General features: G+C 33.2%; 1 protein-coding gene across 5 annotated transcripts in view; it reads left to right on the plus strand.

Moving 5' to 3' along the window:
• PCDH11X (protocadherin 11 X-linked) overlaps positions 1–12,957 on the plus strand; it is a 489,383-nt gene extending 476,426 nt beyond the window's left edge. For all 5 annotated transcript variants that reach the window (XM_035323623.1, XM_035323624.1, XM_035323625.1 and 2 more), the window contains one exon: positions 8,217–12,957. In XM_035323623.1, coding sequence (XP_035179514.1) covers positions 8,217–8,608 — 392 coding nt within the window. In that variant the 3' untranslated portion in view covers positions 8,609–12,957. The remainder of the gene's footprint in view (positions 1–8,216) is intronic.
• Positions 12,958–13,172: the final 215 nt, after the last annotated feature.

The raw sequence follows: 13,172 nt of genomic DNA on the forward strand, positions 1-13,172 counted from the left end.
ACATCAATCACAAAGTTGTTAATCAAACATGGCCATCTCACATTTTGGAGGGGGGTCTTTGCTGAGTAGATACCTGGTTCCACTGAGGGCAGTCTGTGGCAGATTGACAAAGTGGTAATGACAGAAAACTGCTGTGGAGAAAAAAATAAAAAAATAAAAAAAAATTAGAAAACGCTGTCGCAGTCTAGCCATCAAGGAGCCTGCAGTTCAGAGGGTTTCCCAAGAAACAAACCCACCTCGGCTTCAGCCATATGGAGGATGTCCTCCTGGGGAGGACAAAAGCTGCAGGAGAGGAATCCTTTTGTCCTGCAGAGATACAAAATCTTATTTCTCTCTTGTCATTCCACAAGGTTGTACATCATGACTAATGAGCTTAATAAGTACAAGAGATCTGACATGCTGCTGGTCAGTTTATGGGAATTTGAAAGTGTGACTTCTTGAACATACAATAGTTATCCTAATCACTTGTAAAAACTTGAAAATCTATCAAAACAATTATTAGGTGGAGCACAAGGCTTGTTCTTCTGTAGTAAATGGTAAGGGAATCATAGGTAATTTAGGAATTTGGTAATTTAGGAATTTAGTAATTTAGTAATTTCCATACTTCATACCCCCATCATTTGAATCAACAGGATCGCAAAACAGGTGAACTTGAAATATTTTGGTGGAAAAATGCTTTGTCAAAAAAGCTTCAGCCAGCTTTAGTTACTTATTGAACCCAAGAAAATAGATTTAAAGCTGTTGATCATCCAATCAAATGTAATATCTGTCAGCGCCATAAACTGTATTACTTAGATTTCACTATAAAACATTGCATTTGAACACCATGAAAGTGTCTAGAAGTATTCACAAAATAAATTCAGGGTAACATATTAAGAATAAGATGTTTTGTTTTGTTGTTGTTTTACATTCTAATAAATAAAAATGCCTTTTTTTTTTTTTTTCTTGAAATGCAATTAGAGTCACAGCATAAAAGCCACAGAATATTTCTTGTAGAATGTTGTAGGGTTTTTTGTTTTCTGCTTTATCGGTCTTTGACTTTAAATTTCTGTTTGTGTGTATCTGATGAAAGCACAATTTCAAAACATCGTGACCCTCTTGGGTCACCACAGGAAAGATATGCTTACTTAGTATTTGATTTTTTTATGGTTTTCTTTTGAAAATTAGGATTTCATTAAAGCATCTGAACCATGAATAATTGCCAACAATTGTTCAAGACTTAACAAAATACTTAGTATTCTATTTTAATTTATTTTTACTGTAAAGTCAATTATTTTTAAAATAATAGCTTTTTGAACTTCATGAAAACAGAGCTCACTTGGCATGGAGAAGCATCAGAAAACTTACTCAAGTGAATACAAGGTGCAAATACTGAAGCTTGAGGCAGACCTGCAGGTCCTGTAACCCATACTTATCCCTTGAAGCTGTTGTATGTGAGGTATCTCAGACATACCTGAAAAGGAACTTCTGCTTGTCCCCTATTCATCACCCTTCATTCTGCTGAGAATGACTTTTTCACCTCATCTCCTTATAAAGTCACAAGTGTTAGAATTCATTAGTAGAGTAGTATGAAAGTACTCTAATACTTTGATGTAGGTCTGATATAAAGAATAAATGTTACTGACCTTATTCCACCTAGAAATTCTGTTTCCCTTTCTCTTTGAAGTTCATCTGTTTTCCTGTCTCCAAGACTAGATCTTTGTTCTTTAGCCAGAGACACAAAAGACTGATTTTTTTTGATTGCAGTGTCCACAGCCTAAGTTTAAAAAAAAACATGTTTTCTGCTGTTTCCACATCAAATGAGTTTATGTAAATTCAATGTTTCATAGTTCCCTTCATGAAAGTTCTCTTCATGAATCTTCAGGCTTTTGAGGTATTTAGTGATTTATAATAAAATCACTAAGCTGTCTTTCTCTCTCGTGCACTCTCACACCTTAGACTTTAAAAACTATTTTGTATAGTTACACTGTATTCACACTGTGGATACTGTAAGCAACAATATTCTTCTCTAAATCTACATGTGTATGTATATATACATATTTGAGTGTAAGTAAAAATGAAAATGGGAGCAACCTCTTTAGCAAGGTTTGAGGAAGAGAGAACCGATGTTATGAATTATTTGTAGAAATGACTACTAAATGCCACTGGAATAGCAAGATAACCCAGTATAGCATGGCCAGCCAAGGTGGCACATAAAAATGTGTGATTTCCTGTATGCCTGTTGATTTCACATTTAGAACATCTGGCAGATAAAACTTCCTCAGAGTATGATTTCTCATGGGATCTGGTGGAGGTAAGCTCTGTACATGAGGCTGAAGACTAAGGGAAGTGGTATGTCCTACTTGCTCTTTGAATAAAAGGGTTCAAAGGCTAGAACTTTAGTAATTTATTTAGGTCTTTAAGTTATTGAGATCCATACAGGAAATAAAATATTCAAAGGAATCTTCTCCCAAAGGGATTATATATATATATATATATATATATATATATATATATATCTTTTATAATATATATATATATATATAATAACAGCAATGATTCAGGGTTTCTACATACAGCTTCTTCCTCCTGACCTTATTAAAGTATCCCAGTTTATACTAACAAACTATTCTGCCCTCCCTATTTTATTGTTAATGTTATTTCTGTTCTCTTAACACAGCAGAAACCATTAAATGATGTTGCCCACGTGGCCGCTTCTTGTCACAGGGGTAATTCTGGACTGTAATTTCCCTATATTATGCTTGAATTCCTACTTAGATTGAGAGATTGAGTATCACATTTAGTATATACACGTGAGGGAAAAAATGAGGGGGATGCAGGGGGAACACAACCCATTCCTTAGGAGCTATTGGCTGAGATGAGCAGTATAAGGTTGTCATCTTCATCACTCTGGTGAGTTCCTGCTGAGCAGAGAGCACCGAAATTGTGATGGGAGCTGTTTAATATGAAATGCTTCAGTAAACGAGAGGCACTTCTGGATGCTGACAGAATAGCATTGGCACTGCAAGCCATGTATTCATATATGTGCTGTTGTGAAAATATGAAAAATAGCTCAGCAATGGCATAATCATGGGCAATTTGCTTAATTGCTTGCTAATTGTTGCTTGCTTTATTATGAAACAAGAGTGCTCTGAATGTAACACTGGATGGTTTGCATCCAAAATGTGTCATATTCAATACTGGCTTTTCATTAAGACTTCAGCTACCTGGTGTTAAATTCAAGCACTCTATCTATATCCTGTGTTTTAATTTTTTTTTTTTAATATTTTTGAATTCTTTATACAATTTATAAAAGTCCTAAGCCTGGATTGATACCATGCAGTCTGTCAGTTTTTGAACTTCTATTGAATCTGAGCATTTTGCTAATTAATACATTTACAAATCTCTTTTGGTCATTGTTATGTATAAGTGGATAAAGGTGGAGACATTTTAAGGTTTGTCCAGGAGCTCATGGTGTTGATTGTCCAGCTTTCAGAAATGCATATCTTTTAACATGCACTCAATATTTTTTTCAAAGGGAGATGTACCATTTTTAAAGTTTGGCCTAGACTTTTGGAAAAAATGTTCTCTTATAGTTTAAACAAGATACACTGCTTTGAGCAGGAGATTAGACCAGACGTCTTTATAAGTCCCTTCCAACCTAAGTCTGTGATTCCATGATGCAAGGGATGACTTTTGTGGCAGACTGAAAAAAAAACTGGTCCTCTTGATGTTGTCCTAGTAGTACCTCTCCTTTTTGGCGGAATGGAGGGGCGTAGGGGAAGAAAAGAAAGTGTATCATGTATACACTAAGTATATGCTTCAACATTATGAGAATGCTGATAACACTGTCAGACTAACAGCCTGTTTTCCTTTGAGAATTCTCTATGAGAAATATTCTTAAACCTGCAACAACTATTGAGCTAGAAATGTCAAAGTATGCAGCATTCATTCTACAAAATATATGGCACCAGGTGCAACCTGCATTGTAGTGTTCTTCAGCTTTCATATTCCATATGCAAGAAGAACAATCAACATTTATAATTTCATTTATATTTATATGTACTGTATGTGGGCTTTATAATTACAGAAAGTCTGTAATCAAAACAAACAGAAAAATTCCACATTTTAAGGAAAAATAAATATTCTTACTGAAGACTGATAAATACTGTGGAACAATGAACAAAGTCTTTTAACTACTGTGCTTTTAGTTATACTTGACAGCTCTGATCTAAACATTTCATAAGAGCTGACAGACACCTTCTTTAAAAACGTTCTTAGTTCAGAGACAGACAATTTAAAAAACAACTTAATTCCTAAAACAATCTGGAGTTTAAGTGACAGTGGTAAATTCACATGTGCATAAGAATGTTCCATTGTATGAATTAAAAATTATCTTTCATGCAACTTGCATGTCATGGTTGATGAGCCTCCATGTAGTATGAAAAAATATTTAAAATTAAGGTTTTATTAATGAGTGAAGAAACAAGGCAAACTGGTAAAAGTTGAAATGAACATATTGTTAATTTGTAATACATGAGGGATATTTACAGTTTTATTTCCATTTATAAACCTGTCATATCTTATGTGAGAACATGTTACCAGACACTGAATTTCAGCAGAGAAAAACATTATTTCTTCTGAAAATATACAAAGACAGCAGGAACCTGATTTTACTTGTTTGTCAGAGGCAGATGTCACATATCTTTCCTACCAGAATACTTATGGGACTAGAATAATCACCTACATTACCTCTTTTGAGTGAGAGAAGGGCTCATTTTTTTTTTTCTTTTCACCCAAATTTATCAATGACTTGCAAGAGGTAACTGTTGCAAACACTTACCTGCACAAGAAGATGCAAAGCAGAAAAAAGTTTAAGAACAAGCAGCTAGAAAATACCATGCTCAATTTACCCAGGCTTTGTTAAATGCTACTTGAGCACTGAACGTCACACTGACACAGCTGTGTGGCTTGAAATCCTCTTCAGATGGTCTTTTGGGATGCTCTGCTGACCCAGCCTGAGTCTGCTTTAAGTGGGCAGCAAGTGGTGAAGGGGAAGCCAGCCTAGGTGTTGTGGGCAACATCGTAATGCTAATTACAGTGACCTCTTTACATGTTAAGTCAGTAACACAATATTGGAAATCAGCTGCTTTATTTCATAAAGTGGCACCATTGGTATGATATATTGCTGATAAAGAGCTCTTTGCTTTGATAAAATAGGGAATTGTTAGAAATATAATTTTTATAAGTAAAACATAGCTTGGATGGCAACACAATGCCAGGGCTAGGCAGCTATTTAGAATGATTTCAAGTGCTAATGAAGCAGTAGAATGATATCTTAGAAAAATAGAGAATGAATTATACTGACTGAAGGAAACTACATTTCATGGCCTGGAAGAACAGTCAAAAAAGATAATGCCTGGTGAATATTCATTAAGAAAAAATCCTACATTTTGTGCTAGTTCATTGAAAACCAGAAGAATTCTTTCTAATGAGTGCAGTATATTATAAACTGAAGCTTGACTGTTACTGTTGGAAAAAAAAAAAAGTCAGACATCATACAGAAAGGTATTTGTATTTGCTAAATACGTTTTTACTTTCTGTTCTCTTGCAACACTGTAGAGATATTCAGTAGAAAAGGGTTTTAAAATTAATAAGAACTGTATATTTTACATGTTATTAGTCATAAGCAGTGATGAAAAATATAAATACTCTGACAGTCAAGATTATATGTACAAAATATATATCCTGAAAGACTGACTGCTACAAAAAAGTTTCTTTGCAATAGTCTGACAATGAAGGATTTTTATGTAATGAAACCCAGACCTAAAAATCAAAATAACTTGTATTCACAGCATATGATTGTGCCCATGAAGGTTAGGTAGGTTGTGCTAAAGGTTTGTTTGCTTTCTTTGTTTTCTGTTTGTGTGTTTGTTTTTGCTAAAATTCGTGTATACATCTCATTATTGAGAGAATAAATGAGAATGTCATTCTGACAATGTTGTTCTTCACGTTAGCATGTTCCAAGTCTACAGGTAGTCTGGCAACACGTGGCACAAAATTACTGTCCTACTGATATGTCAATATAGTGTAGAGAATGCTTTATAAGCGACATTTTATTTCTGCAGTTCCCTTGTCTAAAGCTCAAGTTAAAAGTATTGCCAAACACCGGTTTTGATGGTTTGATTTTGTTTACTTTTTTACTCTAGCTTGAGATAGTACTACATTGTAAGTATAATAACTAATTGCTGTGGAGATCTAGCAATGCATAATAATTATTATTTCCAAATAAAAATAGTATTTTTCCAGTTTCACCTAAGTAACAGAATTTTAAGAGATATTAGAAAGCCTTTAGGAATGCCTGGGGGGATTGGGTATCAACAAGGTTTTGTTAATAAATGCAGAGAATGTCAGTTTCTGCATAAATCAGTGGTAACTCAACACTCAGTCAAGGACATACCTATTTTCTGTGAGTTGCCTTGATTAGAAGAGAAGAAAACTTGGATAATTAAAGAGCTTAAAGAGCTTGTATATACTCAAATTTATGTCTCTAATAACAGATAGTAGGACACAGAAAGATTAGACTAATCTACCAGCAGTAACTTTTTTTTTTTTTTGCATGAACTATTTCCTCTACTGAATTATTTCCATATTTATATCTCTGACTGCCCATCAAAACTGAATTAGTATTTCAACAGCAAGGTGCCAAAGCTTTGTCAGGATTATATTCTAAAATACAGAGACAAGATGACTGAAGACATGTTGAAATGCCAAAAACAGGGCAAAACAACGTTTATAAACAATCATTTCTTTACCAGGAACATACTTGTACAATTTACTTCAGGAGAAATAATCAAGAACATAACATTCAGGAAACAACAGAGAACCAATTGTCCACTTAACAGTGGTAGATTTTAAAAAGATGTAACCTTTATTTTGGTCAGCGGCATCATATATTTCAATGACTGAAGGAGAAACTAAATTAATTTGTATTTAGGTGTAACGTAGAAATATGCATTTGTGCTTTGTAGCTTTACACAGACTTCAACATGCAAAGTGTTTATTAGAACAGAAATACAGCATCTGTTTAAACACATCTCAAAAGATGAGAGGCTCCCACTCAGACTTCTTATTGCATTAAGTAATTTGTAGCAGCATACCGTCTCCACTGGTTGTGAGTCACTGATTACAAATCCGATTCTAAATATTTTCATGAAGACAAATACTGAAAATATATACGTATCTTTCAGAAAAAGGATGTTCTTGCAGTTTGTGAAGACAACACAATACAGTATCTAATCAGACTCTTCCTCTCTTCTGATATACTTAAACCATGTACATAGCAAGATAATACAAAATTAACATACATAATATGAAAAATATTTCAAGGAATGATTTGTAGTATTTAAATTATATTAATTTGAATTTACACAACATGGTAAATAGACCAGAATAATTTAAATGAAACAGATTAAGATTGATTATGTATTGCAAATTATGCTTTTTAGATTTAGTAGCTTACTTTGCCTTTGAACAAATTATAGTTTCTGTAATCTCTTTTCAAGGGCATAAACCTTGCATCTACTCAAGAACTCTGGTTCGATTACTAGTAAACTACAGAGGTTACAGCTTTGTTGGCTATTACCCTTTGATTTTTCAAGGTTTCCAGTATTGAATGCATAGAGAAATCAATTTTCTTTAAAGCAGTTGTTCAGCTGTCTTTCATTCTTAAAGCTCTTGAATACATCTTTGAAGCCACTGCACCATCTTTGGCTATGTGTCCAAATTAACTTTTTTGCCATAAACAAAGCAAAACCAAACAGAAAATCCAGCTTCAAGAGAATATTTAAATAAAAATAATCCAATTTTATTTTTTCTTCAAGTAATTATATGCAAACATATAGAATAGTAATATTAGATTATTATAAAATTTTATTAGTTTGTTTTCACATGAGGGACAATTTAAAAAATAAAAATGTCATAAGTGGAATGTATAAGGCCTTTATTTACTTGACTGAAGTCATGGTATCCTCTGTTGATGAAATTTTAATAGCTTTTCTGATGATAATGTGGGCCTCAAACTTGCAAACCTCTAAACGTTCATTTAATTTTTACAACTGCAGGTATTTTCTTTCCCAGCTATGTCCATTATCATTGAACTAGAATTGCTTTGTTAACCCTGCATATGTCAGTCTTCAGATCTTTTGATAATTTCTTGTATTTTTCTGCCCTCTCAGCTATCGAAGTAAATCTCCAGAAAGCCCTGGCTGAAGCCTCTGAAACCTGCACACAGGAGTGTCTCATCCTAGGCCATTCAGACAACTGCTGGATGCCACCTTCTTTGACACAGTATCAACAGTCGAACACCCCTTTGCCATCATTTGGCTTCCAGCAAGGCTGGGGCCGAGGAGCCAGGCCTGATGGACGCCACACTCTTGGGAGGTCCCTTCCAAAGGATGACACTGAAAAAGGCCAAGGTGGGCTCAGGCCCCAGTTCTACAACACCTGTGAAAGACACTGCACCAGTGAAGATCCTGTCAAAGTCATACCTCTGGCAAACTTTGCTGTATCTCACCAGACACCAGTGTCTGGGAGTAGCACTACATTTATCCATGAGCACCAGCTATAAATGCATATCTGACAAATCCACTATTTCAGGCTTTAAGTGTAACTTAAGCCTAACTCTGTTCCTAGTGCACATACAAACTTGTTAGGCTTGTGAATATTTATGTATATAAAATCCTAAATTTGAATTTGAAATGCTAAATCCCTAGGACTTAGTTAAAATTGACCATAGTTCTTGCCAAAATATATAAAATGGGGAAGAAAACCCACAACCCAGAACCTATCAAAAGAAAACACAAAATCTCACTGATTTTCTTATATGGGTCATATAGCACAAATACCTGCTAGCAGTACTTCCTCTCTGTTGAAAGCAATTTTTTAGTAGAGTTTAGGGAATATTACAGTAATATAACTTACTATTTTTTTTTCTATCTTTGTTGTTATAATTTATAGCATATTCATAGATTTCACCTTCCATTTGTTTAGCAATAGAGATCAAGCGGGCAATGTCTCATTTGATTACCTTACATAATAGAATGTGTGAGATCTACTTCTTAGGAAGGATGGTATATGTTTGCAACAAAATTTATCTTTCATGTAATTAAAAAGGAAAATGTACTCAAAGACATGACAACTGCTTTTGATTTTAATTTTAACTGGTTGAATACACAGGTATTTATTCTATGAAAGAATGCAATAGATGAAATAGAAAACTCTTAACTAGGCTTTTCTGTGAGAAACTGACAACATGACAATACAATAAGGATCAGTTTTTTTTAAATTTATTTCTAAGATATTATTTTCTACAATAATGGAAGCAAAAGTGTAATAAATATGCTTTTCAAGCTATAAGTTTTTATCATTATTATTATTATTATTTATCTTGCAGAGCTTGCTTTGGCTACTGTTCCTGTTAGCTGAAAATTACATGGGCACTGCTGAAAACAGTAGGAAACTGGGCTAGTTATTTTGGCCGGTGTCATATTGTGGCTTTAAGCTACTGATGTTTAAAATAATATTATAGTGATGCATATGTTACTTTTACAGCTATAATCACCTATTACAAGTATTCAGTAGAATATTAGTTATAATATTAGTTACTTCACCCCAAACCTATTAGATAAAGGAGTAGTTGTCATTGTAGCTTAGTTTATTAGAGAATTGCTGACATTTCTCAGCAAAGAAAGAAGCTAATGAATGCTGGATAACTATAATTATAAGTACACCCTGATTATGTTATTTGATAAAGTCTCAAGATGATTCCCTGTAAAGATTAGAACTTTTTCAGTGTTCTGTTAACTGGACAGTATATTCTTAATAGTGGCAGGGAAACAAACAAACGAACAAACAAACAAACAAAAACTAGTAAATTCTACAGTGGATGAAAAGGAAATTCCTTTCTTAGATAAAAACAAAACAAAATATTTCCCTTCTAGTGTTTTGTTGCTGTTTAGCCATTTAGCTATCTCATCGTTTATGATACCAAGATTTTTTCCTTATCAAACCGCATAACTTTATTTTGTTTTATTGATACTTTAAGTGAGACAATCAAAGTTTTGTGGAAGGAAAAATGACAGTGTATGAATATTTGTTATAGATAGATTTCTGTGTAGGCTTCATATTGTAACTTATGTGTAATTTATTAAAAAAAAAAAAAAAGTGTAAAATGCTGTAATATTAGCTGCTTGTAAAATTTACAGAAGTACTAGTTGTTGAAGGTTTCCAATGAACACTAAAAGAGCTTCTCTTATGTGCCCAGCAGGTATAAGTAGCTTTATATATTGTTGTCCCAACTGTAAATCTATTGAAATCACATTTACATTTTATGTGCAAAAGAAAAGAAGCTTCTCCTTTGATCTACTAATAGGGTTTAATAATAAACATCAGATTATCTAATGATGTACTTCTGATCTTTTTTTTTTTTTTTTAATGTATTTTTCAATAATGTTTAGAAAAAATGTGGCACACTTCTTTCCAGTTGCATGTAAATCCAGGGTTAAAAAAATAAAAAATAAAAAAATCCTTTGGCTACTGACACACAGTAGTTGACACAGCTCAATTCCATTTCCAGGAAAACTAAAAATTTGACAAGTTAATTCACACCTAATATATACCGAACATTTTGTTGTTTACTTTGGAGACATCACAGTGAGAAAATTCATCACTCCTTTTCAGGGATACACAATAAAAGCTTATCTGTAGTTTACACAGCTTTACCAAACATATTAATTGTGCAAATTTAGAATAAAGCTGACATTTAATACTTCCTATTATAAGCAGAGGACTTTAGTTTTAGTTAAAGATGGCTGCCATACCAAGTGGCAGCTGCATTTGAAATCTTTATTTATTTATGTATTTATTTAGTCTTCAATATTTCCTTTCTGGATGAAGATTGTAACTGAAATTTCCTGGCAAAACAATCAATTTCTACAACATTAGGAGTTTAATAGGAAAAGATAAAGATACCAGAATTTTTTATTTTTTATTTTTTTCCCAACAGGTAACAAAACAATCAATCAATCAAACAAAAAAACCTAACCCTTTCTTTTTTATTTTTATTTTTATTTTTGAGATATGGAAGCAATTAACTGCCATTCTTTCTCCAAATACATCAAAAAAAAAAAAAAAAAGGAAAAAACAGAAACCAATCAACAAAAAAAACAATTGCTTAAACAAAAATAATTGTAAATTTGAATCTGATTATAGGAAGTGTTAAATATTATATCCATGAATTTTTGTTACGGTATTGTAAAATTCTGTCAACAAGATAAATACCACTTAATTGTAAATTTATTGGGAGTAAAATTATGCCCTTGTTTTTATATATTACATATATAAAATTATGCATTAGAGGTGACATTTTGTCTGAAAAAAATGTACAAGTGTCATGTCAGTATCCAGAGGAATAACATTACTAGAGACTCTTTACACATCTCGCCATATATATAAATAATTTATCTAGTGCATAGGCTGTATATTTTTGTGTAATTTTTTTTAGTCACTTATTTCATCTTGTGTGAATTTGTGGAGAAAACAATCCTATATACAATATACAGTAAAATGGTAGTTAAATTATTAGATTTGTTTCATACAGTGTAACAATAAAAGAAAACCTTTGCCTTCAAAGTAATGTGTCACACAGTCTAGCCTAGATTTTTTATGTTTTTTTTTTTCCAAATTCAATAAATGCTTGTTGCACTTTGAACTATTGCATCAAAGATATAGGTAGTGGTGGCAGAAAGAAAGGTAACTTTTGATTACGAAAAGCAGTCAAGTATTAAAAAAAAAAAAAAAAAAAGATGAACTGAAGTTAAATTAATTGAAGTAAAATATATCAGTTCTTTGTTTTCATAAAATGTGCTGTGTAACTTAATTCTAAAGGAAGAATAATTAGGCATGTCTGCTTGGCCAGACTGAGACTACTGAGCACTTGCTCTCTCGGCTGTGAGCTGGCTGGATGCAGGTCATTTAGCTAATTATCATGGCAATGAGCCCATGCTAATAGGACCTGAGGGTTTATGAATGTTAGCATGACAGTTAGGTTGACATAACTAAGTTATGTGAGTCTGAATCGAGACAGGTCTTTTTGCTTGGCACAGAGGTGGAGAAGTGAAGCCTCTTTGTATCAGATACTCATGAGCCCCATGTGTGCAGGGTTTTTGTTTGTTTGTTTGTTGGGTGTTGGTGTGTTTTTTGTTGTTGTTTGTTTTTTAAGAAGTGGAAGGTTGCTCCGTTGTATTTTGAGCAAGCTCTAATCCAGTGTGCAAACACATCAGTCTCAAGTTACCATTGTTACTCCTCTTCTAGTGCCGCTGAGCCAGAGAGTGGACCTAAATAATTTCTAGTCGCTAATGGTTGATTAGTGCAAGGTTGTTTGATTCAAGCATATAAAGCTTTAATTTGAAAAGCTTGATCATTGTATTTCGTTTCCAACAGTTCTAGCACAAGTTTTTCTTTTGCAGCTTTAATACCAGTTCCTATCGAAAAGTTATTGATTAAATGTTTGCAGTTTTCTACCATTATTTAATTGGATAAACAAAAAGGGAGGGATTGGTTTGTGCAGACACAAAGTAAAGTTGAAGGCAAAGATTTTATTTGGTATACGTAGGAAAACTGTGTATAACATTATCCCTAGAGAAGAAAGAGATTGATGATTTATTGTAAATATTTAGTTTTGTATTTCTGGAAAACCTACCTGCTCTATGTCATACTACAGGATCTGAGAGTGAGCAGTGTATGTCTACGTACTGAAACAGCCCTAACTATGCTTTACAAATCATGCAGTTGGACATCATATATAATAGTCCAGCAGCATTTAAAGTCCAGTAAATTTGCAGTAGTTCTGTTTCAGGTTTCTGTACAGCATGTTGTCTTGTTATTTACAATGCTTATTAATAAACTAGATCACAAAAATTGTTTCCTCCTTTGTACTTCTCCTTTTTTTTTCTGAAAAACAGTCATTTAAAAAGTATTCTTCCAGCTACACATCCCTTCCATTCCCAGCATTTCCTTCATCAAATTGAGTAGTGGGCTTTTTGTAGACAGTGGAAACATTCACACACAATGTGTACACCACTCTAGCTTTTTATTATAAGATGTATTTTCCTCTTCTGTGTCACTTTTTTCAC

The sequence above is a fragment of the Oxyura jamaicensis genome, chromosome 4 (assembly GCF_011077185.1).
Source record: "Oxyura jamaicensis isolate SHBP4307 breed ruddy duck chromosome 4, BPBGC_Ojam_1.0, whole genome shotgun sequence".
Classification (NCBI taxonomy): Eukaryota; Metazoa; Chordata; class Aves; order Anseriformes; family Anatidae; genus Oxyura; species Oxyura jamaicensis.